This window comes from Bombyx mandarina, chromosome 05 (genome assembly GCF_030267445.1).
Source record: "Bombyx mandarina strain Sakado chromosome 05, ASM3026744v2".
NCBI classification, from domain to species: domain Eukaryota; kingdom Metazoa; phylum Arthropoda; class Insecta; order Lepidoptera; family Bombycidae; genus Bombyx; species Bombyx mandarina.
Genome location: NC_143212.1, coordinates 12027209 through 12054678, shown reverse-complemented (window position 1 = coordinate 12054678; position 27470 = coordinate 12027209). Strand labels below are relative to the sequence as shown.

The 27470-nt window shown below is 35.4% G+C and overlaps 2 protein-coding genes across 7 annotated transcripts in view; one reads left to right on the top strand and one right to left on the bottom strand.

The window, feature by feature from the left end:
• The first annotated feature begins 1593 nt into the window (after positions 1–1593).
• On the top strand, positions 1594–20223 carry hook (hook microtubule tethering protein). Its single transcript, XM_089727793.1, has 14 exons — positions 1594–1850; positions 2110–2262; positions 3421–3537; positions 5504–5598; positions 7606–7731; positions 8673–8963; positions 9584–9721; positions 10087–10200; positions 11206–11386; positions 12427–12545; positions 13219–13363; positions 13916–14089; positions 14991–15084; positions 15631–20223. Exons 1-14 carry the CDS (start codon positions 1763–1765, stop codon positions 15839–15841), a joined length of 2046 nt encoding a protein of 681 aa, XP_089583919.1. The 5' UTR covers positions 1594–1762; the 3' UTR covers positions 15842–20223.
• A 512-nt stretch (positions 20224–20735) lies between these two features.
• LOC114251376 (cytosolic carboxypeptidase 1) overlaps positions 20736–27470 on the bottom strand; it is an 81414-nt gene continuing 74679 nt past the window's right edge. For 5 of the 6 annotated variants that reach the window (XM_089727787.1, XM_089727791.1, XM_089727789.1 and 2 more), the window contains 5 exons: positions 26088–26175; positions 25137–25301; positions 23164–23340; positions 22053–22171; positions 20736–21525 (listed from right to left, as the gene is read on the bottom strand). In XM_089727787.1, coding sequence (XP_089583913.1) covers positions 21447–21525; positions 22053–22171; positions 23164–23340; positions 25137–25301; positions 26088–26175 — 628 coding nt within the window. In that variant the 3' untranslated portion in view covers positions 20736–21446. Of the gene's footprint in view, positions 21526–21608; positions 21972–22052; positions 22172–23163; positions 23341–25136; positions 25302–26087; positions 26176–27470 lie in introns of those variants that run through there. The other variant, XM_089727792.1, reaches the window with a different exon arrangement.

Genomic DNA, 27470 nt, shown 5'->3' with positions numbered 1-27470 from the left:
CAAAGGTAAAAAACGAATTACAGAATGTAGGTAGGTAATGAAGACAGACGAACATAAAGCGCAAGTAAACTACATGATTTGTTTTCGTACCCGTATTTTTTTAAGTCTGACTAATTTAAATTACAACAATAAAACAATTTAGTCAATTGGTAGATGTAGCATGTACTTGAAGATCTTTGTGTATATACAGTAAAAGGTCCGTAATCCGGCTTCCTTCATACGCGTTTTTACTATTGGCGGATTTTAAAAATGCGATCCAATTCTTCGCGGCTAGAAATGTCTTTATTCGCGTATCTAATAAGTACATAGATAAAAATAAAAGGATTCCAATAAGTATCCAACCCAGTAACCTTTATAAATACATACCATCAAAGGGACTAATAAAAAAAGTAAAAGAGATCTTATTACAATCTTTGCTATTTTGATGATATCGCCAAGGACTCTGATATAAGCCGCCTTCACTCACCGCGATCGGGATTTTTCTGCAATAAACATACAATAAGAGTAGCAAATGCCTCATTGTCACTCTGCCTCTGGCCCTCGTGTTATTGGTAGGGAGGATAAAGAAGGAGCAGCCTGTGTATTAAAATAAGATTAAAATAAAATATTTTGTAATATGTAAATATATCGCTGGACTCGCTAGTACATAAATATACTTTACCTTTAAAATGGACAGTTTTTTGTCATAAAATATGGAATACTTATCTTAAGTTATATATAATAACGAATATTATGAATATAATAATGAATATTCGAAGAAGTCGTGGTCTAAAGGATAAGACGCCCGTGTTCGAATCCCGCGGGCAAGTGCCAATTTTTCTAATGAATTATGTAGCATTGAAACAATCACGATTGACTTCCACGATGAAGGAATAACATCGTCTAATAAAAATCATAGCCGTAAAATTATAATTTGCGTAATTACTGGTGGTAGGACATCTGAGTCCGCACGGGTAGGTACCACCACCCCGCCTATTTCTGCCGTGAAGCAGTTATGCGTTTCTGTTTGAAGGGTGGGGCAGCCGTTGTAACTACACTGAGACCTTAAAAACTCGCATCTGAAGGTGGGTGGCGGCATTTGCGTCGTAGGTGTCTATGGGCTCCAGTAACCATTTAACAGCAGGTGGGCTGTGATTTTTTTTCTTACCTAACCTGAGAACCTTGAGAGGTCATATCAGCGTAACCTTAACTAGTAGGTGTGCTCACGGGGCTCAAACCTGACGACGTTGCTAACACGTACCCTAGCAAGAGCCGTGCTTCGCAGAATCTACCACCGGATCGGAAACGCGACCCCCTGAGAAGATCGGGCGAGAAACTCAGTGGGCTGTGTCTGAGGGCTATAGGGCCGTGAGCTCGCCCACCCACCTAAGCAATAAAAATAATAATATTAATAATGTTTATTCTTTTCTTTAAGCCTACATAATACGGTATATTTAAAGTTAAAATCTCCAGGATTCTACCACCGCTAACGAGCACCGGAATAGTGACTGGTAAGTAAGCTGTAACGCGTAATTTGCCTAAAAGTTGTCAGCATGAGCCGTAAACGTTTACCTATTTTATTCATCCAAATGACAAGAGTGACAAGTAACATTTGATTAAACGTCATATTTCATGAACAATTAATCAACACACTGAAATATTTATTTTCTATTTATTTTATTGTTAAACTATATATCTACCTACAATGTGTAAAAACAAATAAATTATATTGATCTGTGTAAAGCTTACTATTTGACTATTTCATATATTTTAATTAAATACAATGGAAGGGAATGGTGCAGTATTGTGTGACAATCTAATCAATTGGCTACAAACGCTAAATCTTAAGGCCAAACATGGAAATCCAATGGGTAAAAATATTATGGATACGTTTCTAAGTCTGTATATCTTTCAAAACAAGGTTTTTCATTCGAAACACAGAATCAAAATCTAGATCATAATTTGACTTCCACCTAATGGATAGTTTCGAAATTAGTTTTGAAAATCTATTAACTCAGTAGCCTAGAAAGTGCAAGGATTTTTGCCCACTCACTTTCATTAGTTGTTGATAAAATAAGAGATACTACTTCTAATATACTAGCTATATTAAATGCAAATCATGAATTATAGAACTCTCAGATGGAGTGGCAATAGCTGAAGCTTTGACCCAGATAGCCCCTGAATATTTCACTCCATCATGGAATACAAAAATAAAGACAGATGTTGGAAACAACTGGAGACTAAAAGTTAGTAATTTAAAGAAAATATTGGAGGGTGTCGTTGGTAAGTCTGATAATATGTATTCATAAAACCTATACTAATAATTTTTTTACTTTGCAATACCAGCATACACAAAGCCTAACTCATCCAAGGGAAAAAAGTGAACCAAATCAGAAACAAAACTACTAATATTAGCTTTCATCAATACTATTAAATAAACAAATAAAAAACATAGATAGCTTATGGACAGATAAAATGTATTTAAATGTACACCAGAATTACAATAACTGGAATACAATGTACCTTTTCCATTTTTTAAAGGTGTACAAAGAGGTGTTAGTGTCAACAGCAAGTGGGAGGATATTTCATAATTGTACTGTTTGATGGGTAGGATAGGGGTAGAGTAGGTTTGAGGAAAAAACTCCCAGGGAGTCCCATTGACTAAGTGTGTACAATTTTTTCCTGTGAGCAATACTGTACTGTACTGTGAGTTATAATAATATAACAGAATAAACAACTCAACTCTATAAATTAATGTAAATTCATTTTATTATGTAAGGAAATGAAAGCAGGTCAACTACTTTTTAGTATTGCATTAATAGCCCCTTGTGTGTTTCATACCTATTGATGGAAATAAATAATGTTAATGTTATAATAGCAATATATTGCTATAGAAATAATTTCCTAGCTAACAATATTGCACAAATCTATTTTAGTTGCAAAGTTGCAAATCTATTTGTGACTATGACAACTGTAAAGTATTTGAAACATCATAAATAACAAAATGAAAGTAATTAATTGACTAAAAGTTCTTACTAGTGGTAGGTCTTGTGAGTCCGCACAGGTAGGTATCACCTTTCGGCAGTAATGCATTTTGGTTTGAAGGGTGGGGCAGTAGTTGTATTATACTGAAACCTTAGAACTTATGTGTCAAGGTGGATAGAGGCATTTACGTTGTAGATGTCTATGGGCTCTCTTAACCACTTAAAACCAGGTGGGCCATCTCATCCCACTCATCCAAGGATAAGTAAGTGAATTGGGAGACATACGAGATTGTTGATAGACATGCTATTCTCCACAACCCCCAAGTCATAATCTAAATCTTCTATGTAGATTGACTGATAGTTTTTTTATTAGTAGAGATAAATAGAAAAATTTGATTTCAGTAACTTTTTAAGTTATAGCATGTATTCTATTGCATTTGTATTTTACAACTTTTAGATTACCATCAAGACATTTTGAATTTGAGTCTTCAAGAATTTCCAAGACCTGATGTAGTCAACATTGCTGAAACAGCCGACCCGTCTGACTTAAGAAGGTTGCTACAATTAGTTTTAAGTAAGTATTTGCATCAAACACATTGCCTACTCTCTGAATGCGTTTCGTATTAAATAAAAAATGGATTAAGTACATCTGATAAACGGTGATTTTGTATTTGTTAATATTATGTATGTTCATAAGAAAATGTGACAGCAAATTATAAAATAACAAGAAATTTAGACGCCCAGCGACTTAAAATCCTATATCTGGTGCACATTTATTTATTTATAACTTCTTATACTATAAAGTATAAAGGCGGACTTAATGCCATAGGCATTCTCTAACAGTCTACCTTAGGGGAGTGCAGAGATGAAGCTTGGTAGGTGTAGTGTGAAGGGGATATTACTTATACATATATTATAGCACATCAGTTCATTAAAACTATAGTTTGTTACATTACAATTGAAAAGCAGGTGAGCGAGAATGATAGGTTTTGTGTTGCATGTAAAATAATTTTGGTACACAGTCAAACAGCAAACAATTGTATTGTCAAGAGAGAGAACAAGCACGAGGCAGATATGTTTTTTGTTACATTTTAAAATTATATATACAAGATTAGATCATTGTTAGGCCACTGATTTGATTGTTATTTTCATAGAAAAATATCTTTTTACATTATTTTGCAACTATAGAAAAATTAAGTTCTAGTTTGATTGTGCATGAATTTTATAAGGATTTTTTTCTGTAAATTATAGAAAAAATTCCCCCTACTTAATCGTTCGTACCTAAGGCAGTTGGCGGTTATTTACATGAGTGTACCAGGGTCCCCACAAATCGGGATAAGTGGCGATTGCGCAGAATATCTGCCCACACTAATGATACTGACTGACGCCCACGATCGCTCTGACAAGAGTGATGCGTCCTAGAAATCGTTCGTAGTCTAAGACGCTATTGCAATTACGCGCAGACGGGACACATTCCTTGAAAAAAATCCTTTTGCTAATGTTAGATCTTTTTTAAACTGGTAATCAGACACGAACAATTTCTCACGCATTTTTAAAGGGGGTTTGTATTTCGAAAGATTGGTGCTGACCTAAAGTAAACTTTCTATTAAGCAGTTAAATGATTATGTAGAAATAAGAGTTTAGATTAAGTAATCCAGTGGCTCTCAATCACCGCGTCGCGAAATATTTGTGTGTCGCAAGCCTCTGTCAAATCTGTCCCGAGATTAACAAATGCGATATTTTTATTAATTTACTTGTTTTTTTATTTATATGGGAGAATGAGCTCACGGCCCATCTATTGTTAAATGGTTACTGGAGCCCATCGACATCAAGGACGTAATTGCCGCCACTCACCCTGAGACATATGTTCTCAACCTTAGTTTTACAATACAACCGCTGCCCCATGCTTTGAACCGAAACGTATTATTACTTTGCGGTAGAATAGATAGGGTGGTGGTCCCGACCGCGCTCACAAGAGCACCACCATTATTTATTATACATTTTTCGGGTTTGATTTTTATTACACGTTATTATTCCCTCATCGTGGAAGTAATTCGTTAATATCTGTTAAGTACGTATTTTATTAGAAACAGTAGTATCTGCCTGCGGGATTCGAACACCGGCATAGTCGTATCGTTCGTAGGCGTACACAAAAACTGTGTGCTTAGTGGGAGTTTCTTAAGGTTCTCGATAGCGTAAAAGTTAAGCCAATTTTGTATGCAGTTGGAACAGCGCCCCTAGAGGCAAACGTACGCAAACGATCCCATTCCATACAAATATGAGCTAACTTTTACGCTATCGAGAGCGTTAAAAAACTCGCACTAAGCACACTGTTTACTAGATGTTAACTTTACGACTGCGTTTAATATGTTAATGATGTATTATGTAATAAATGTGCAAATTCTTACGTTCTCTTCAATATAAAAAAAAGTATCGCGAATTTGTAAAGAGTATGTACGAGTATGTAAAGAGTAAAAAGGTTGAGGCCCACTGACGTAATCTATAATCATATAACTTCAACATCATTATTTTGAATTCAGGTTGTGCAGTAAACTGTATTAAGAAGGAAGAGTACATAACAAGAATAATGGAAATGGAGTTATCTTGTCAAAGATCTATAATGCAAGCTATACAGGTAGGTTATTTATATGAAATCAAATTGCATCTTCAAACACAATCATTCAAACAATTATATATTTTAGCTGTAAACGGCCTTCCTTAGGTGGGGCAATTTTTAGACCGCGCGTGCTTATTTCTAATGTATGAATATATAATAGAAGTTTTAACCGATTATTATGAACAACTAGTCATGGCTTCCGAAAAAAAAATTTACAATCATCACATGATTGTAAATTTTTATATAATTTTTTGCAATTGTTCTCAAAAACGAAAAAATGGTGGTAATTAAATAATTGTGCACGACAACATAAAAAAAACATATTTAATTATTATTGTACGCAATGTACATATTAAGATTTGGGAGAAGACTGATGCGCGGAACGGCTTCTTAACGCTCGGCACGCTTTATCTTAATCGGTTATTAACCGAATAAAGGCTAAGTTAGTTAATCCTAAATAAATAAATAAACAGTCCTTTTTGTTTAGGTTCTCCATAGTCAAATTCAGAGGAATACTGAAAATAATTTCTGAATTATGTATAATATTATACACATAAAATAATCTCATGTGCTACAAAATAAATATTAAATAGAAAGGTATATTTATAAAACTAAATGAAGAATATTCAATTTTCTCTTGAAGTTATAGGTAGTTTTTGTTCAGTTTTATATAAATTAAAGTGACAAATTTATTAAATTATTTTCAAAACCTTCACGCGTCTAACTAAAATCATCGCTCCATCAGACTGCGTTACCATACCTTCGATAGGCGTTTAACACCAGGTGGGCCATAATCTCGTCTGTTCAGAAGTAATTAAAAAGGAAAAATGTGTGAACTTTCAACATTTGAACATTTTTTTCCAATAAAAAATGTGATTTCTTGAATTGAGCCAACCCACATTGGATATACTGAGTATCGGACATAGTATTTGGACTCGCCGCTGTATATTCAAAAGCTTTAAGCAAAATGCTGCCTTCAGGCTCCATATTTAAATATTTATCAAATGGTATTATCATCCAATTGAATCTATGGATCTGAATAACAAGAAAACAAGAAAGACCTTACTTAAAACAAAGATTATATTTTGTGTTTCATACCGACGTGACTCTTGATATTCGTTATGAACTCTAATTAATATTCTTTAGACGAAACAGATGTTTTATGGACTAATAAATTTAAAAAAAATGGTAATTTTATTTCGGCAAATTTGCGTTTTATAATTGCGTTCGACCTTGTGTGCATTCGCAGTTTTATATGCGCACAGACTGCAATATGTGTAAACAAATATTACTTATGATCCATTTCGATTGTATGTAATAATTGTCTAACATTTGTACTAGCATTTGTCTGGTTATAAGTGCAACATCGCGTTACATTTGAATAAAAAAAAAAATTACACGTGCGTATAGTTTTTGATGAATGATAATAGAAAACGTATCGTCACAGCCTTAAATTCAGTTTAACGTTCTCAAATAATTTATTGTTATATCCATCCGTAACCAATTAGTCCCACTTTTCTTATGTAATGTGTAATTTAGTTCACTCGACTGCTATTTTCATGCATTGAACTCACTTAGTTTGCAGGAGTGCGTCGTTGTAATATGACGTACATAATGGCGAATATGTTTTATAATAATCATACTTTTGAATTGCTTAACGTCGTTTTTGGATTTGCTCATTACCCATTGCGGTAAAGAAATTGTGTGTTAGTTACGCTCGCATTTATGTCCTTGGATCACGATACGCTTCGTGTGAAGAGTTTGAGTCTGATGTCAGTTTACGTTCTAACGTTGTGACGAGACTTTCCTTTTTAAATCCAACTTAGGTCCTTTCATTGTCGGTTATGCAATTTAATTGTATTGTGCTAGTGCCGTCGCGTCGAATTTAATGAAAGAGGCTAGTACCAGTGACCTCTGGTGGGTTTCCTTTGATGTGACAATACGTTTGATAATACTGTTACAATATAGTGTCTACATTGTATCGTAGTCGTGTGCTGTGTTTAGATGTTGTTTGTTCATTGAAAGGAATTGGAGACGTTGACTTTGGGAGCGAATCGTGGGAGTTTGCATTCAGAAGACATAGGCATTGAACATTCCGATGCTGAGATGAGAGAAATTTTGGCGCAAAGATGCCATGAGTTGGATACACAGGTTTGTTTTTATTTTCATTATTATTTAAGGTTCGCATGCTTTGAGTTTAGTGACATAGAAATGTTTTAGAAAGATTGTGGAGTGGTCGGAATGTTACAATAATAAAGGCTATACTGATATCTTCGTTGTACCAATTATTTTTCACAGTAATTCTGTTACAGCGTAAAATATTTATACTTTTGTACCTATTTAAAATCGAATAGCAAGGCCACATTCCGATTTACATTAATTGAAGTACGAAACCTTAATTTATATTGTTTGTACCTAAAGTATTTTACAATCAGATTATTATGTAAAGTGTAAATGTAGTAATTAGACATTTATTAAATTAAGAAGCTACATATTTGTAAGGCAGTTTTACCGGCGATTTCCTTTGACCAGGACCAAATGGTCAGACACTATCTCTCGGGGGAGATGTTATGGCGGTTTGTGGGTCGAACCATGCGAAAGGCTTGTGTGCGGTGCTCATTAAATAAATGCTCGATCACAGGTGGCACGAACCAAGAAAACTACACGACGTGTTTTCGTGGTGTACTATCAAAATCTTAGCTTTATCATATCTTTTTTTTTATTTCTTAGATGTGTGAACGAGCTCATAGCCCCCCTGATATTAAGTGGTTACTGGAGCCCATAGACATCTATAACGTAAATGTGCCACCAACCTTGACATATAAGTTCTAGTTACAACGGCTGCCCCACCCTCAAACCGAAACGCATTATTGCTTCACGGCAGAAATAGGCAGGGCGGTGTTACCTACCGTGCGAACTTACAAGAGGTCCTACCACCAGTGATCATATCCTATAGTATCCATAGTATCCTATTCCTATCATATCATATTTATCATATCCTAATCCTATCATATCCAAATTCTATCATATCCTATCCTATCCATTATCGATTTCCTTTCCCAATAACAGCAATGTGTTTATTTTGTTTTCAGGTAAAAATCCTTCAAGAGGAAAAGATGACGCTTCTGAGCGAGGTGGCGCGGCTGACGGCGGCCCGAGACGCGGCGAGCGCGGCCGCCGACGACGTCGACCTCGACGACGGCGGCGAGTCCCTGGGGCCCGCCCACGCCGGCACCCTCCGCTACAGCAACATGCGGGCCCAGCTCGACGCGCTCAAAGACGAACTGGACAAAGTCGAGCTTCAGAGGGACGATCAGAGGGCACGAAGCGACGCCCTCGAAAGGGAGTTGGCCATTTTAAAATTACGCAACGAGGAGCTACAGGTGCGTTTCGTTTTGATGTTTTTTTTTATTGCTCAGATGTGTGGACGAGCTCACAGCCCACCTGGTGTTAAGTGGTTACTGGAGCCCATGGACGTCTACAACGTAAATGCGCCACCCACCTTGAGATATAAGTTCTAAGGTCTCAAGTATAGTTACAACGGCTGCCCCGTCCCTCAAACCGAAACGCATTACTGCTTCACGGCAAAAATAGGCGGGGTACCACCGTACCTACCCGCGCGGACTCATGTGGTCCTACCACCAGTAAATGATGTGGCAATTGAATCGTTTTTTCTTTCTCTATTCGCTTCTTATAAACGACTTCTTTTCAGATTAGAATGTCACTCACTCTATCTCCTTCGATGTTAAGTTTATTTTAATTTTACTATATTTTTTTTTTAGATTAGCTAATATGTACATATGTAGTTTTATAAAGATCATTGAGTGAAATCGCGCTTGTGTGTATAGTTATTTAAGTAGAAAATCAATTTGTTTTTTTTTTGTTAATATAATTACGTAAGACTTCATTTGCATTGTATTTAGTCGGTCTACATTGTTTGTAGTTAGTTCCGATATTAAAATGCTTTGATGGTTTTATTTTGTATAATAATGCGTATTTATAGATAGCGGCCCAAGAGAACGTGGCTCTGAAAGACGAAGTGGATGCTTTGCGTGAGACGGCGGCGAAGGCGGTCGCGTTGGAGACCACAGTGGCATCGTATAAAAAGCGGATGGAGGAATATGTTGATTTAAAAAAACAGGTAATAAAAGTATTCGTTTGTTAAAAGTATTAATTGTAAATTTAGACACCCATAATAACAATATAGTAATCCCCCATAGAACAGGGTACTCTTATAACGCATACGCTTTACGCGATTTTAGTACCTCGTAAACACACCTATTCCCCTATACATATAACGTCGGAATTTGAGACGTTATATGTATTTCTGTACTGTGAAATATATTATTTATGTCAATACATGTTAATAAATGTGTTGTTATAAAATTAAATGAAATTTACGTTGTAGATGTCTATGGGCTCCAGTAACCACTTAACACAAGGTGGGCTGTGAGCTCGTCCACCCATTTAAGCAATAAAAAAAAAAGTGGTAAAATATGTTTTTAGGTTAAGTTACTAGAGCACGCCAACACAGAGTACGTTCAACGCACCATAGAGTACGAGCAGGCGGCCGCGCGAGCGAACGCCGTGCGGGTGCAACTCGATATTTACAAGAAACAGGTAACAAGTTCCCCTCGTAACAAATATAATCTTAAATATGTAACATCTATAAAAATAATTTAAATTTTATTTTTTTAAGAGATTTTGTGACCTGGTATCTTATACCTTATTTTTATGAAAAATGTTAATATGGAGCGAAATGAAATGAAATGATATTAAATGAAATGAAGATGATTAATTTGAGACGTTAATCAACTGGGATGAAATTAATTGAGATGAGATGAGATGATATGGGATGAAATATAATCTCAGTAAAATGGTGGTCATTTACTGAGATTTTTTCAGTGGACTTTTAGTAGGATCCCGAGAAGTTAAGTCCAGCGGCTTTGTGTTTCATTTTCCCACATTTGTGCACTTTCACAGATATTAAACAGTTAATAAACCACCGTTATTACACATTTAAACCTGAAGAAACACTAAATAGACAAAATAAAACAAATCACACAACTTCACTACTCGCGTTCCCGCCAAAAAGTCCACGTAAATTTTATACACGAATATAAATTAGAGTGCGCAGATAAAAAAAATTACAGCGCCATCTTGTAAAAATTTGAGATACTATTCTGCTAACATTCAATAGCAATAACATAAGTACCTCAGAGATTTACGAGATGATATAAAAGATTAAACCTTATTTTATGAAGATATCGTCTGTGAAAAAAAAACACGGAAAAAACTTTTTTTAACACCACCTCGTAAGTCAAAGATGATCTAGAGAAAACGTTATAGTCGTTTCCAAGATGCAATAGATTAATATAGATGTACTAGATATATACACTTGTTTAATAAAATGAATGAATGAATGTTTAACGCAATCTGCGTTAAACATTCAATTACCATATTTCCCTTAATAACTTCAATAATCCACTTATATCCTTGATAACATATTTTGTGGACCTATAGAATCCTTACTTTTTCTGAGTGAACACTATTATAAATCGAGGTAGCTGCCTCCGTTATTGCCGTTGTCAAATAACGTACTTATTTGGACACGTGAACTTGCAGGTGACGGATCTGAATGAAAAATTAGACGCGGAAATAACGAAAGCCGATAAATTGGAGATTGAAAACAAGAAGTTGAGTAGTCGCGCTGCCTCCCTGCAGAGGGAGAGGGACGCGCTCGTTGAGGAAAAGAGTATGCTCCGTGAGACTGTCGACGAACTGCGGTGCTCCACGATGACCACGGGTTCGTTGGATTTACGTTTATGTAGCAGATGTATGTTTGTCGTCGTCGTGGTCTAAAGGATAAGACGTCCGGTGCATGCGTGTTGAGCGATGCACCGGTGTTCGAATCTCAGGCGGGTATCAATTTTTCTAATGAAATACGTACTCAACAAATTTTCACGATTGACTTCCACGGTGAAGGAATAGCATCGTGTAATAAAAATCAAACCCGCAAAATTATAATTTGCGTAATTACTGGTGGTAGGACCTCTTGTGAGTCCGCACGCGTAGGTACCACCACCCTGCCTATTTCTGCCGTGAAGCAGTAATGCATTTCAGTTTGAAGGGTGGGGCAGCCGTCGTAACTATACTTGAGATCTTAGAACTTGTATCTCAAGATGGGTGGCGCATTTACGTTGTGGATGTCTATGGGCTCCAGTAACCACTTAACACTAAGTGGGCTGTGAGCTCGTCCACCCATATAAGCAATAAAAAAATTTTTTTTTGAGTCCCGAGCAAGCGAAGGATCCTATGATTGATTCACGAGCGTAGCGAGTGATTCATAGTTAGAATCCTGAGCGTAGTGAAGAACTCAACAGCATGCGATGCAAAAAACTTTGCTCTCGTGTAGCACACATAACTTTTCACCTCAGCAGTGAGAACACATATTAATCAGGAGACATAGAAATGAACAGATATAGATTAAAATAACTATTTAAAAAAACGTAGGTAATTTTTTGATTACAAATATCTCTAAATCTTAGGGTATTACGCGTTTCCGAACGTGTTTTCTTTGAGTTCGAATTCCAAAATCAAATTTCGAAGGAGTTTGATTTTTTCACTCGCTTTTTTATATGCATGTGAAAGAGACAGAGCACAGTAAAATTCGAATGTTTCAAAATTATGGCTGAACAATGTCAATTCGTGGCACTGAAGATTGAAAAATTAAAAAGCTACTTTGACTCACGCTCGAATCAAAATCGCGTTTTGTTCACTGTTGTCTCGCACCTAAAGCGGCATGTTGGAGCTGCTGAGGTGAAAAAGATTTTTTTTATTTAATAGACGCAAGTAAAGACAATGTCTCAAGGGAGCTAATGCCGAATGACGTCAAGGAGCGCTTGATCAGGCTGGAGCACGAAAATAAACTGCTGAGGCAGAACCAAAGTGCGCCGTTTGACGAGGTAACGAACAGTATAATTAATAATAACTAACATTGTAAATGTAAATCGTAACTTCTTCATATCTCTTCACTTTATACAATAAAATAAAATATTTAAAATATTGCAATTTTTTTGTTTTGTAATGATATGGAATATTCTGTAAGTGGTTAAACAATAATAAAAGACTTAATTGCGTTTTCTGTACAATATTAAGAAAACAACATTTAAAGCCTAAAACATTTGAAGTTGTCGTGGCCCAAAGAATAAGACGTCCGGTGCATTCGTATCTAGCAATGCAACGATGTTCGAATCCCGCAGGCGGGTACCAATTTTTATAAGTGGTCACGATTGACTTCCACGGTGAAGGAATAACATCGTGTAATAAAAATCAAACCCGCAAATTATAATTTGCGTAATTACTGGTGGTAGGACCTCTACTGAGTCCACACGCATAAAAAAAGGTTTTTCTTTAAATACATTGTTAGTGATTGCCAGAAATAATTCTTTATAGATAAATAAAAATATTTTCTTGTGTGTATTTTAGATTATTTAATAGGATTTCATTAGGATATTTTACGAATCAAATCCGTTGGTTGTGCTTTTAGTTTTTGTTAATGCGAACATTACATACTGTGCTTCAATTGTTTTTTTTAGTAGGTACGTTCATTTAATTTTTTGTTTATAATGTATGCAGGCTCTAATCGAGGACTACAGGGCTCGACTCGAGAAGCAACGAGCCGAGAACCGCGAGGCGAGCCAGCGGATCATGCAGCTCGAGGCCACGCTCGAAGCTCCTCATCCTAGACTTGCCTCTGCCATCGAGGACAACCAGAGAAAATGTAAATTTTTTATTTTATTTGGGGACTTTCTTTTTATCGATGGGTGGACGAGCTCACAGCCCACCTGGTGTTAAGTGGTTACTGGAGCTTGTATGAGTTGAGATTGAGATATGAGTTCTAAGGTCTCAGTATAGTTACAACGCCTGCCCTTCCCTTAAACCAAAACGCATTATTGCTTCACGGCAGAAATAGGCGGGGTGATGGTACCTACCCGCGCGGACTCACAAGAGGTGCTACCACCAGTAAAACGACTGTCAAAGAGTTTTACCTATATATCGGAGAAGCCACAGTTATTAACACCATCGTCAGACATCATAGGGGCGAATAGGGTGATCGATCTAAGTACACCAATCACGTTTATTGTCTTTGGACAATTTAGAAATCTTCTCTTGACGTTAGCAAACGAAAACGAACTACCGTTCTTATGCCGGAGGCACCGCTCTTCAAGAAGGCTGATTGGTAAGTGTGTAAAGGCGACTACGCGCCTCCATCGGCTAGGCTCTATCGCAGCACGAAGTTAGCCGAGTTCTTAATTGAGATTTTAATTGAAAGCTCTCCAAGTCGAAGAGCTCCAGAACGCTCTGAGCGAAGAGAGGCGTCGCTCCGCCAAGCTGCAGGAGGACGTCGCCTCGCGAGACGCGGACCTGCTCGCGCTCGAGGACAAGTACAAGAAGTACGTCGAAAAGGCCAAGGAAGTCATCAGGACCCTCGACCCGAAAACTACAGGTGAATTTCTCAACAGTATAAATATATTTTAGACGCTTGGTCAAATGGCTAGAAAAAGAGTTTTATTAATTAAACTTGGCCACGATTTGTTGGGACAATCGTTAGGCAATTTTTTTTATGGCTTAGATGTGTGGACGAGCTCACAGCCCACCTGGTGTTAAATGGTTACTGGAGCCCATAGACATCTACAACGTAAATGCGCCACACACCTTGAGATATTAGTTCTGAGGTCTCAGTATAGTTACAACGGCTGCCCCACCCTTCAAACTGAAAGGCATTACTGCTTCACGGCAGAAATAGGCGGGGTGGTGGTGCCTACCCGTGCGGACTCACAAGGGGTCCTACTACCAGTAAAGCAATTCCTAATCACAGACTAGATTTTTCTATTTTTTTATATTTTTATTGAGTTTTTGTTTGTTGGTCTCACAACGTAAATATCACCTAATCCGTCCTAAGATATGTAGTTCGATCTCTCAATAACTTGCATTGTATAGGCAAACCTATATCATTCCTACTATAACATTATCCATTGTATTTTGACTATTCTAATATCATGATGTTGTCAACTATTGCATTGTCGATTGCACCTATAATTGAGGTGACAGCTGTCATGTACTTAATGTCGATTTGTCAATGTAGGACTCGACGAGTAAATTAATCCATAGACACAGTCCTCTGAGTTTCTCGCCGGATCTTCTCAGTGGGTCGCATTTCCGATCCGGTGGTAGATTCAGAAAAGCACTGCTCTTGCTGGGGTCAGTGTTAGCAACACTCCCGGTTTGAGCCCCGTGAGCTCACCTACATGTTAGGGTGAAGCTGGAATAGCCTCTTAAGGCTATCAGCATAGGCAGGAAAAAAATATATAAACTCTTTCAGAATTATAATTTCGATGATTTCTCAGGTCAACAGTCAATATCTGACCCGACACAAGGTAACGCCGGCGCCGCTAATGCGTCACGGCCGGACCCCACGGCCACAAACAACAACAGACACGAGTGAGTTGGTTTGTTTTTTCTAAAGCTCAATTTTGCGTAACAATTTTGCGTATTTTAGTATCCCATCGGCAATCATATGTTGTCAATAGTAATAAAAGTGACGACCGCTCTCAAATAACGGAGTGCAAAATGCTATTTTTTTTTATTATGCATATAAAATACATTAAATCAATTGAAAAACATTACACACATTACCATGTATTTGACACAAATACGTATAAATACTCTTGTTTATTGTTAAAGTCTGTGGTCTAATTGAGAATAGATTAATATTTTGTCTTCAATATTATTTATTTTATAGGTATATGATAGTCTGACAATAGACCCTTAATAATGTTCAAACTTATAATTGATTTAATGCATTATTATGTAACGCAAATAAAAAAAAAAAATTAGCATTGTGCACTCCTTCTCTATATTCTCTATAAGCGTGAGAAATTTGATACTCCTCAGTCCGCATAATTTTCGTAAAAAGGCGTACAAAGTTTTTGCTTCACGTATTAACATATAGATAGTCGTATTTCAACTAGTAATGATTAAATCCAGGTGGAGCGGCAGCGGCGCGGAGACGGCCCGCGACAGCGAGCAGCGCCTCGTGACGTCGGCCTGGTACCAGCTGGGCGCGCGCTGCCACCGCGACGCCGTCGAGACCAGGCTGGCGCTGCTGTCCGCGGGCCACTCCTTCCTGGACCGGCAGCGCAGACAGCCGCCGCGCAGACACCCGCGCGCGCCGCCGCTCAAGAAGTCTGCACAATGATGTCATTAGATCCTCATCGTTCACGCGATCGACCAGACTTCGAACCTACGGCAATAAACTAACAAAATTGACCTACTTTAGAAGAATTGATGGTTTTTAGCGATCATATATCGAAAGATCAATCAGGCGGAAACTAAAAAGACTTCCGCGCGCGCCCCCCCTCAAAAAGTCTGCACAATGACGTCATTAGATCCTCATCGTTCACGCGATCGACCAGACTTCGAACTTACAGCAATACAATGTGAGAATTTCGTGAATATATAATTCAAGATAAAAAGTAATAGATATAAATTAAGCAAAGGCAGTGCCTTTGTTCGTGACCTTGGTAATCCATGGACAACAGTAACCGTTTTAAGATCTGCTTTGGATGTTAATAAAAAAGGTGTCCTCTTAAGATCTTGCGTCCATAACTGGATCGGGTCGTGTGTAATATTCTGTACGAGGTTCTCTTCCCCTGACGAGGTTTGTCCCAGTGTTCGTTACAAAAATATATAATATAAATAAATATTTAAAATAATGACATGGTTTTATCGATCGAAGATTCCTCTATTTTTGTACAAAAAGTAACGTAAGAATGTTAGTTAAGATCCCACCTTTTTGTGCCGACGTGTCTTTTAACTATACGCAAATTTCTGTACAAACGATTTTCAAAGTGTCAATTCCTATTAATGTAAGAGACCTCTTCAGAACTCTTTGAAATGAGTAATTGTACGTTCATAATTTACGAACGTGCATAACAATATAATATTTAATGTAAAGTAAATAAGCACCCATATTGCTTGTAAGAAATAAAATGATATATGTATTAATAGAAATTGGACCTTAACGTAATTCTGTCTTTCCGTCCTAAAACAATAAAATAAAAGTTGACTTTAACATGCGCCATCTTAAAATAAATAAAAGAAATTTGGATGTTTTCCACATTTATTATTATTATTTTTTAATTTGGGTGCCTCACTATTATTCTAACTAGCTAATATTGATTTTTAATCATAACAAGGATACTACAAAGACATAGATTTAAGTGCTCTTTTTTTCGATGATTTCTTTAAAATGGAAAACATTTAAAATCGCATTATGTAAGTGCGCAATATGATTTTGAAATGTTATTTAATTTTGCGTAAGAGAAACGGAGAAATGATTTAATCACACTGTAGTGTTGTTCAATTTAAAATATAGGTATTTATAATATTATAGCTTTTTTTGTTGCATTTGTTTCGTTAAGCTTTTTCTATATATATATTAATACATTATAGTTAACATACTAAGATTAGAACAAATTATCCGAAATGTAAAAATTGTAATGTTAAAACTTTCTCTATCATTTACCACCATTACGGAACACAGCAGTAAAATCGACCATGCTGGTTCCATATCGATAGTTAATTAATGCAAAGGAGATTTTTTGTTTAATTATAATGTATATTATAATTTTATGTATATTATAATGTATAATGATATATTATTGATCTGAAATTGCTTCAATTATTTTGTTACATTTCTGTATTTATTTTTGTTTAATTTCATTAAGTCCATAGTATACAGGGTGTTTAGGAATGGTTCTTGAATACGATAATAGATGGCACCATTGATGATTCTTGGTAACGAAAATCGTAATTAAAACAATATGTTGATACGTCGACCTCATTTCTCACGGTGGATGACGGTTTTAACATTGTGATGTCCGGGTGAATAATGAGTTCATTCACCTATCTCTAATACAAGAAAATTATTAATGACGGAACTACTGCGCTTAAAATTTAATTTTTAATTTTACACCCTGTATATATGTTTTGTGTATATCGCGGCCAAGGAAGCAAAGGTTTGGATATGGTTTTTCAAAAATCACTCAAGTACGTATCAGCTATAGTTTTTTTATTCGAATATAATTTTATTGCATATACGCGTGAATGAGCTCATAGCCCCTGGTATTAAATGGTTATCGGAATCCCACAGATATAACAATGTGAATGCCGCCACCCACCTTGAGACATGAGGTCTAAGTCTCAATTATAAACCGTATATAAAATGTTGCAATAAGAAACCCATAATACATTAAATCCAATACAATTTTAAATGTACAAATTGAAAAAGTAATCTAATCTCGAGTTGTTTATTGACATATTGGTCTTCCTATAAAATGTACACATTGTAATGATTGAACATGTGATAAGTAGTTTGTTGCTATAATTTTGATGCTCAAGTTTTTTTTTTCTTCTGTATTTCTTCTTTCGCTTCGTTATTTTAGTTGGTAAGATAACACAGAACAAAGGAGATAATATTATGATTTTCGTAAAAATAATAATTTTAAATTTATATACAGTATTGTTTTTTATATAGTTTATGATAGTAAATACATATAACAAAAGATTTATTGTTTGTTGAATTATATTACATAATTATATTATGCTACGAATACAAACTTATTATTCACAATCTATGATTAAGAAAACTGAGTCACAAATCACAATCGCGCTTTCTTTCGCCAGGGAAGATAGTTATTTCGATTACAAATGTCATAAGTTAATTTTAGATCGATTGTGGTTGATGAGGTTATACAGATTAATCTTTGTTTCCCAATTATTATCACGTAATAAAATCTTATCGTTCTTAGAAGATAATAACATGTTTTTTGATAATAATAATAATAACGCAGATTCGATTTTATTTCTCTTTCTTTACGGTTAGATTTCTAAAGCGGAAATAGGCTTAGTACTGTATTCGTTCAATTCACTATACGTCGAGTGTTTGTCTCGGCTTGGAGTCAGTTTCGACTCCTGCTGATTCATTTCTTATAAAACCTTTTTTTTTGTCAAAGTAGCCCTTAAATAACTCTTGGGATACCTAAAAATTAAGATAAGAGTACTTTAGTCACCTTTATCAATCTGGTAAAATGAAGACCGCGAAAATATCATGAGTATATTTCAAATGGGGCCTTAACTCTAAGAAACGTCGGAGCTATGAATTCGCTTAATAAATCTCAGACGCAACTGCGCGTTATAATTTATGATTTTTACAGGCATTTATATGCTGTTTCGAAAAATAAATTTTACAGCGTAATTTCTCTTTTATTGCGTTCATTTAAAAATTTCTTACGAATGCTAGCTAAAAGACAAGTTATAAATCCCTCTGGTATTAATTATTAGTTGTGCTTTCGTGCGTATATAATCTTAACAACGCACTAACTTTGCTTTGAAGACCACATTATAATTACAGTAGGAGAGATGATAAACTTGAAAATTCATCATAATTTTTTTTAGTTAAAATAATGTCATGAAAAAAAATTACATAAAGTATTGGCTACATAATATGATTATATGACGTCTTTCGTTTTCCAGCTATAACATTGGACGTATCTTTCACCTATTGTTAATATTCTGCCAAATGGCGTTAAAACAATTTTGTCTTTGCTTTTTTTTTATTGCATTGATGGGTGTACGAGTTCACAGCTCATCTGGTATTAAGTGGTTACCGGAGCCCATAGACATCTATAACGTAACTGCCACCACCCACCTTGAGATATGAGTTCTAATGTCTCAGTATAGTTACAACGGCTGGCCGGTCCACCCTTCAAACCCAAACGCATTACTGCTTCACGGCTGAATAGACAGGGTGGTGGTGGTATCTACCCGTGCGGACTCACAAGAGGTCCTACCACCAGTAATTACGCAAATTAAAATTTTGCGGGTTTGATTTTTATTACACGGTGTTATTCCTTCACCATGGAAGTAATTGGTCCGTGGCTTTCAATATTTTTGGCGGGAATTTCAAAATCATTAAACACCTAACTATAAAATTACGACTCAATAATTTTCTCATATGAAGTTTCGTCTCGAACAAAAACTTTTTTTTCCAAAAGTATGTATAGTCTATCTGTGAACTATGTTGTGAATCAAAACTTTAATCACGAAAATTAGGACTAGAAATTAGGATCGATCATTGACTATGGAAGTGTTTCGTTGATTTTAGGGTCAGTGTAATGAACAATAATTTTTTTTTTAAAGTTCTTTAATTACGGACCGTTTTGTGGATGTCGTTATTTTCTACCATGTAATTTTAAGTATGCAAAAATGAAGTTTTCGTATTGTAGTTATCATCCAAGCTGCCAAGCGTTTGCAAGGAGATAAATCCTGAGTCCCTGATTGCCAATGACCAACATTATTACCTATACGAATGACACTGTTGCGTCGTTGAAATGATAGTGAAAGCGAAACTCAAATGTGTTAACTCTTTGTGTTACAATAATTATAACAGTTTATCAAATTTCGTTTGTATTTTGAGTAAATACATATTTATGTTAGTATTAGTTTTAACATGTGATTAATTAGATTGTTATATAGACAATATTGAGTTTTGAAATAATATATGGATTTTCATGATTATACGATGAGTTTTTTATTATTCCACGCCTTCGCGGACTGTATATAGATTTCTTTTAAAGTTTTCTATACCTACTTCATGATAGATGGCTGCTTCAGTGACGCTTTGGGACATCCTTAAAACGGAAGTATTGGCATCTGGCGTCTTGGAATTTTTCAGTTCAGAGTTGAAAACCCGTTTCGCTTTTCTTTTGACAATTGTTAAGATAAAGAGTTGCCTCGATGCTAAGCGCGACCAAATGAAACAAATCCTCTTCTGAAATAAATTAATGACATTACCGTACATTTTAGGCAAGAATTGGTGTCAAAAATCAAATCTCTTAGTCCGCAATTCAAATGCTAGAATTCATTAGCATGACAAAGATTACTACCACCTATGTCCACTTGGCAAGACTGCCAAGTTCTGTTTGGTTCAATGTTAATGACAATTTTATTTTGTTTTTTGAGGGTAGAACAAACTGTCCTTTTAATTTGGTCGTGGGCTCACGCATACATACTTTAAATTAAAAACAAAATTACAATGAAAAACAAACATTTTATTAAAATTCAAATGAGATCTCAAACGACATACAATTTATGTTATATAACAATAAAATAAATCTTTCCAAAACACAGTTTCGAGACAGTAAAAAAATCTACATACATTAGAATGGACGAACATATTTAATACAATATCTCTGAGAATGTTCCTAACGTCTTATTGTCGTATTTGTATTAGAAAAAATATTGTTTCTAATAGTCTAATATATTTTTAAAGGATAGTATAGAATAGGCCATATTGGACATAGACAATTAGCGATAATCTTCTACAACTAGAATTTAAAGTTATTTAAATATTGTGAATATGCGAAAAATAGCTCAATCAAATTTTTTATTTATTCTATAACAATTTTAATGAGTAAAACTAAATTCATTATTAATTTATCAAAAAAAAAAAACTTGAACCTTGCAGCTTATAATTTTAGTATTAAAAACTCGTAAGTGCAAGTTAATAGCTCACGCCACGTCTATTTTGTTACAGACTTTTAGTGATTAAGCGGTTCAATAAAATATTATGGTCCAATATAATTCGTTGCTAATGAGAGAGGGATGCGAACAAAATGCACTCAACTTATAAAATCAAGGCTCGAAAATAAATAAATAAAAATAAGGATGTAGTTTTAATGTAATCTCGCTTTATCCTAATATGCCTCTAGCGATCTATTATTTATTTTAATTTTCAGCAACTAATCAAAGTCTTCATCTGAATCGGTTTTCAGAACGCTATCAGAGCCGGAGCCCAGTTCGCTTTCCACTGCTCCCTCGCTGTGAAGTAAAACACTTAATTTAAAATTATATTTTTGTAATAACAACGTTAAATTTTACATCGAGCATTTTTATTGTCATGCTTTTTGATTAGATTAATTAAAATCTACAAACAACATGGCCGTCAATCCTTGTCACTCGTCATTTTGTCACACGCTTAAGCTATTTCTACAATTTGTCTAGGCTGGGTAACTTATATAGCACGTTGAATTAGTATTCAAACAGCTTATTATATAATATTAGTATTATAATAAAATCAGTAGCCGGAATTTAGCTGCAATATTATAAGAAAACAATTTGCTGCATGTTAAAAAGTTGAACATGAAAATTGTTCGATTAGTTGTTTAAAAAAACAATGTTAATTTAAAACTATAATTTATTAATCACACAACAACGTAACTTGCCTATTGTCCCCTGACACCGCTAAGTGAATTTCAATGATATTTCTGTTAAAAAAATACATTGTTATAATGCACTGAAATATCAAAGATAATAATAATAATAACAATTTGAGACATTTTACGCACCCATTGAGGTCTTTCGTTAGCTGAATGTCGACATTAGCAGCGCTGTCGTTCAATCCATTAAGAGCTTCACAAAAGTCGCTGCCGACATTCTGTAGGTGCTGGGTGTTCAGGTGGAAACCCTGTACGGGTACAGTTAAAATCGGACTTTGAGTGGCTATTACCATAGCGATTACACCTCCATCAAGCTTCACGTAATTGCATCCTCATGAGCGGTTTATTGCACGGGCATTATATCTATTCCCACAATTTTACATCGTGAGTCCCCGGTGCCGGCTAGCGAAAACTTCGCTATAAAGGGGCAGTTCCGCTTGTGCAGGAACTTATGAATAAGTTATGCGATATCCACAAAGGTGTTACATATCCCACAGGCTAGAAGGAAACGTTTGACAGTCACGCCAACGTCTACGGACGATAAATTAATAAAACAACAGACGATTAGACGTCTTCACACAAAAGGCTAGACTGCGGATTTGTTGAGAATTCAAACGTTATCAATTGAATTGTTTTTTTTTATTGCTTAGATGGGTGGACGAGCTCACAGCCCACCTGGTGTTAAGTGGTTACTGGAGCCCATAGACATCTACAACGTAGACGCGCCACCCAACTTGAGATACAAGTTGTAAAGTCTCAGTATAGTTACAACAGCTACCCCACCCTTCAAACCGAAACGAATTACTGCTTCACGGCAGAAATAGGCAGGGTGGTGGTACCTATCCGCGCGGACTCCTAAGTGGTCCTACCACCAGTAAAGCTGTTAGCTGCGAGAACAAAACACTGCTCATATTGCTGCTTGTATTGATATCATTAATCTTTATATTATAACCTATAATTTCTAATTTAAACAGTCTAGACTTGTGAATTCTTGATTAACTCTTTATAATTGCGAGTTTCAAAAAAAAGTTAATTGATATTGAATTGTCAGCAGATGCTAAGTATGATATTTCTAGAGTTTCAGCCTGACTAGGTCGATTCATATGCAACTTTTCAATGCAAATTTTCGACTTAGCACCTAATATTAGCTTAACGCTCAGTGATCACGTGTGTAGATTTACAGTACGTGCTTGAATTATTGTTTAAATCATGAGATAATGTTGAACGTTCTTTAGGTCACCTTAAAAGGTCCACGATCGAAACCGCAGAAAGAGGCTTCCATTGTGTAAGAGCGCGTAACACCAAGGTGTCTCCATACCGTTACCCGAGCGGTACTCTCCCTTTCTCTTTCTACACGGAAAGAACACGAACCGAGTGCAAAAGCAGGTGATATTCTGTGCATCAAGGCTGGCAACATCTGCAAAAAAAAAAAATGAAATTACAATCCATTAGTAAAAGTTAATAGTTCTAGAAAACAGTTTTAAATGGCTATCATCGATTGCTCCTGTCGTCTTTTCGCATTAAAAGTGTACAATTTCCAAAAATATTCGAAATTCAGTTAATATGCGGAATCATTTGGTATCACCAGTATTTTTCTCATAAATACTATCAAAAGACTGTAGTTTAGTTCTAGTTTTTTTTTTAGTTTACCTATATTTTGACTACTATTAATAAAATTAATACATAATTTTATCTTACTTTAAAAGACAGATAATGTAACTGTTAAAAAATCAATGTTGCAAAGATGATTAATATTAAAAATATCACATGTTAAACCTTTAAAACACTCTCCTGTAAAATTAGTAAGTTTTGAGATTAGGTATACAGTTTTAATGCGAGAAGACGCTGTGTCGTTCCTGAACTTGGATAAAAATATTTAATAGGACGTGGGATCGGATCATGAAATTCCAACGAGGATCACGTAACAGGAATGCAGCTTTACCTAGCGACGATCAAGTACAACATTTTATTTACATAGTATTTTCGTAGTTGTACCACCTGTTTCTAACCTTACAAACAGTTGTAATACATTACATACATAAGTTGTCCACATGATATTTGCTCGGACAGATTTACACAAAGAGCAGATGTGAAAAGGCCATAAAAAATGAATACGTCACATGAATAAGTACAAGTTTTTTTTTTCCAGTTTAAATGAATATCAGAAATCTCACCATTCGAAACCAGAAAATCTAATTAATTATACCTGAACAAATTATGAGATTTGAATTGCGCCTGTCGTCTCCAGATATCTTTATAAAAATCGCTAGCTAGACGATAAATCGCATGTTTTAATGAGATTTTTTAAAAACATCTTAAATAAATTCTGCTACATGGTGGTAGGACCTCTTGTGAGTCCGCACGGGTAGGTACCAACACCCTGCCCATTTCTGCCGTGAAGCAGTAATGCGTTTCGGTTCGAAGGGCGGGGCAGCCGTTGTAGCTATACTGAGACCTTAGAACTTATATCTCAAGGTGGGTGGCGCATTTACGTTGTAGATGTCTATGGGCTCCAGTAACCACTTAACAGCAGGTGAGCTGTGAGCTCGTCCACCCATCTAAGCAATAAAAAAAATATAAAAAAAATGTCCTGATCCAAAAAGTATGGCTTTACATTTGTGAAAAACTTTAAACTACGAGCATTACTTTTTTTTTTATGGATTTTATGACCTGGTAACTAAGACTTTTAAGTCATGTCTTATTTTAATTTATATTCTTATTTTTATGATAAATGATAATATGAAGTGAAATGAAATGAAGATGATTAATTTGAGGTATTAATCAACTGAGATGACATTAAATGAAATGAGATGATATGGAATGAAATATAATCGCAGTAAAATGGTGGTCATTTACTGAGATTTTTTCAGTTGACTTTTTGGAGGAACCCGAGAAGTTCCGTCCAGCGACTTTGTTTCATTTTCCCACATTTGTGCACTTTCACAGATATTAAACAGTTAATAAACCACCGTTATTACACATTTAAACCTGAAGAAACACGAAATAGACAAAATAAAACAAATCACACAACTTCACTCCTCGCGTTCCCGCCAAAAAGTCTTCAGTATTACTTATAAATCGAAACATAGAAAAAAAATGATCCAGTATAAAAAAATAGAGGAGGCTGTGAGCTCGTCCACCTATTTAATAAATAAAAAATATCATATTCTATGTATTGACAAATATTAAAATCGTTTTCACGGATAATCTTACCAGGTATTTAACTGGTTCATCTTGTACAAGGCGGTCGCTGCTGCACCAGCTCTCGGCGCCAGCGCAACCGTAGAAGAATACATTCTTCTTACGCGAGTGGCCATGGTAGTCGCAGTACACAAGCGGAGGCTTCTTCCAGACCCGTACTAAATATTCTATTAGGCCCTGTAAATGAAATACTATTGGTATAATTATTATGAGGCATCATTATGAACTATCTTCCTTCAACGGTGTCTTCTCAGTGCTCTGACGTAATCAAACCAGATTATGAACATTTTAGATAAGTTTTTTTGTGCTATGTAGTGTGGCCTGGCTGTACTCCTGCTATTATTAGTGTCCAGAGAATTGTAACCACTTATCAACAAGTGTGCTGTCTGCTTGATTTTGTTTTTGTTTTTTTATGGCCCTTATAGGCCGACGAGCATATGGGCCATCTGATGGTGAGTGGTTACCGTCGAACATAGCCGTCAGCAATGCCAAAGGCAGAGTCAAGCCGCTGACGCAAGCCGCTGTGGTCGGCGCAGCGTGTCCTATTTTTCCATTAAGACCTGCAATACATCAACTCTGCACACTTTTCTCACGCATATTCTCTATTCTCTTTCAGTATCCATCCGTTCGTTTCTTTTTAGGTTAGGAGTGGCTCTCATCACCGTCCCATTTATATAGGAGCAAAGTTTGCTCGTCTAACATAGAGGGCAATAAAAAAGGAATGTTTCTACATAATACATTTAAATTTTCTCATTGTCCAATGTTTTTTAAAACCTATTTAATTTTTTGAATAATTGAAACAAACATTTGTCTCGCAAAATAAAAAATAACCACGATATATTTATAAATATATAACAAAAATGTAAATTATAAATAACGACGATAAGTAATTAATCAGTTCCAATATTAATTAAATTAACTTGGCATCGTCAACTGGCAAATCGTCCTTCGATATTATCTAACCTTAGTATGATAGATAGACGGATGCAGAACCGGACTGGGCTTACACCAACGTCGATTTAAATCTTCATTAGTCAAGCCGCATCGATGGCTGAAACAAGAAACGACAATCTACAGGACAGGTTAACAAGGAAAACTCTCGGGACAAAACTCGAGAGAGAAATCCAAATGCCATTAGCGATTTTGCTGTTGTACCCGCTCAAACATATGTATTTGAACAGTGATTCTCAACCTTTTTTTGTTGCGGCACATATTTAACGATTTCAAAATTTGGAGGCACACAAAAAAAAAGATAAAAATTATTTACTTACTACAACACACTGCATAAATAGTTTATCAAAAATTTTAATATACGAAATAAACTAAAATATACTATAAATTTTTTTTGTGGATTTAAATATATATTCATGTCTAATTTGGGAATCTTAACGATGAAAGGAAAGATCTTTCACCGAGCGGGTGACATTGCTTGGTAGACCGACGGTCCGAATGTTGTTGTTCGGAACTTGTATATATGCGCTTTATCTTGAAAATGTCGTAAGCGAGATTCAGGCATCTGTCAATTATCTTGCGTTGTATGATGGCTACCCGCCACATCTAAAATATTTTTCTTTTAAAATGATATAATTTAATAATATTAACATTATTATATATTCGCAAAAATTGGCGGCACACTTTTGAAATTTGGCGGCACACAAAAGTGCCGCGGAGCAGTGGTTGAGAATCACTGTATTAGAAGAATGTAGCGTAAACAAGACGAATTGCATAACCTAGGTGTAATATTATATAATTGGTGTAGTTAACGACAATAAAATAATAGATGCAAGCTGTACGCGTTTAATGAATAAAATTACACTTTTACAAGAAGTTATTTTTTATTTATTTAATTACTAATCCGGTGCAAGAAGTAATTAAAGTTGCTTCTAAAGTTTAATATCCCGTTTGGCATTATATATTATTATTATTATTTCCAACGCTTCGAATAGTATACAGTTTTTTTATGATTACGGACGACACGGTGAATAATAAAAGAACTCGTGAAATCCAAAAGAATACTACGATACTAAAAATGTTTGTATAGATATTAAGTTTTAAGAAGAATAAAATATTGTATTATTTCTTAATAATAACATAGATTATTTTTATGATTTAACATGATTCAACTTTATGATTTCACGTACTTTTTACCCATACGTACTCTTTACCGTAATGGTACCCCGATTTTCAAAACGCCCATTGTGTTCTTAAACCCATAACATTTATGTGATAAATGTTTTCATGTGTAATAAAAACAACTTTTACGGTTTAATCTCGCGCTTGTAATTTTCATTTTATTATTTCCTACGTTGCGACGTGAGTCACGACCGAGAAAACTGGGAACTACAC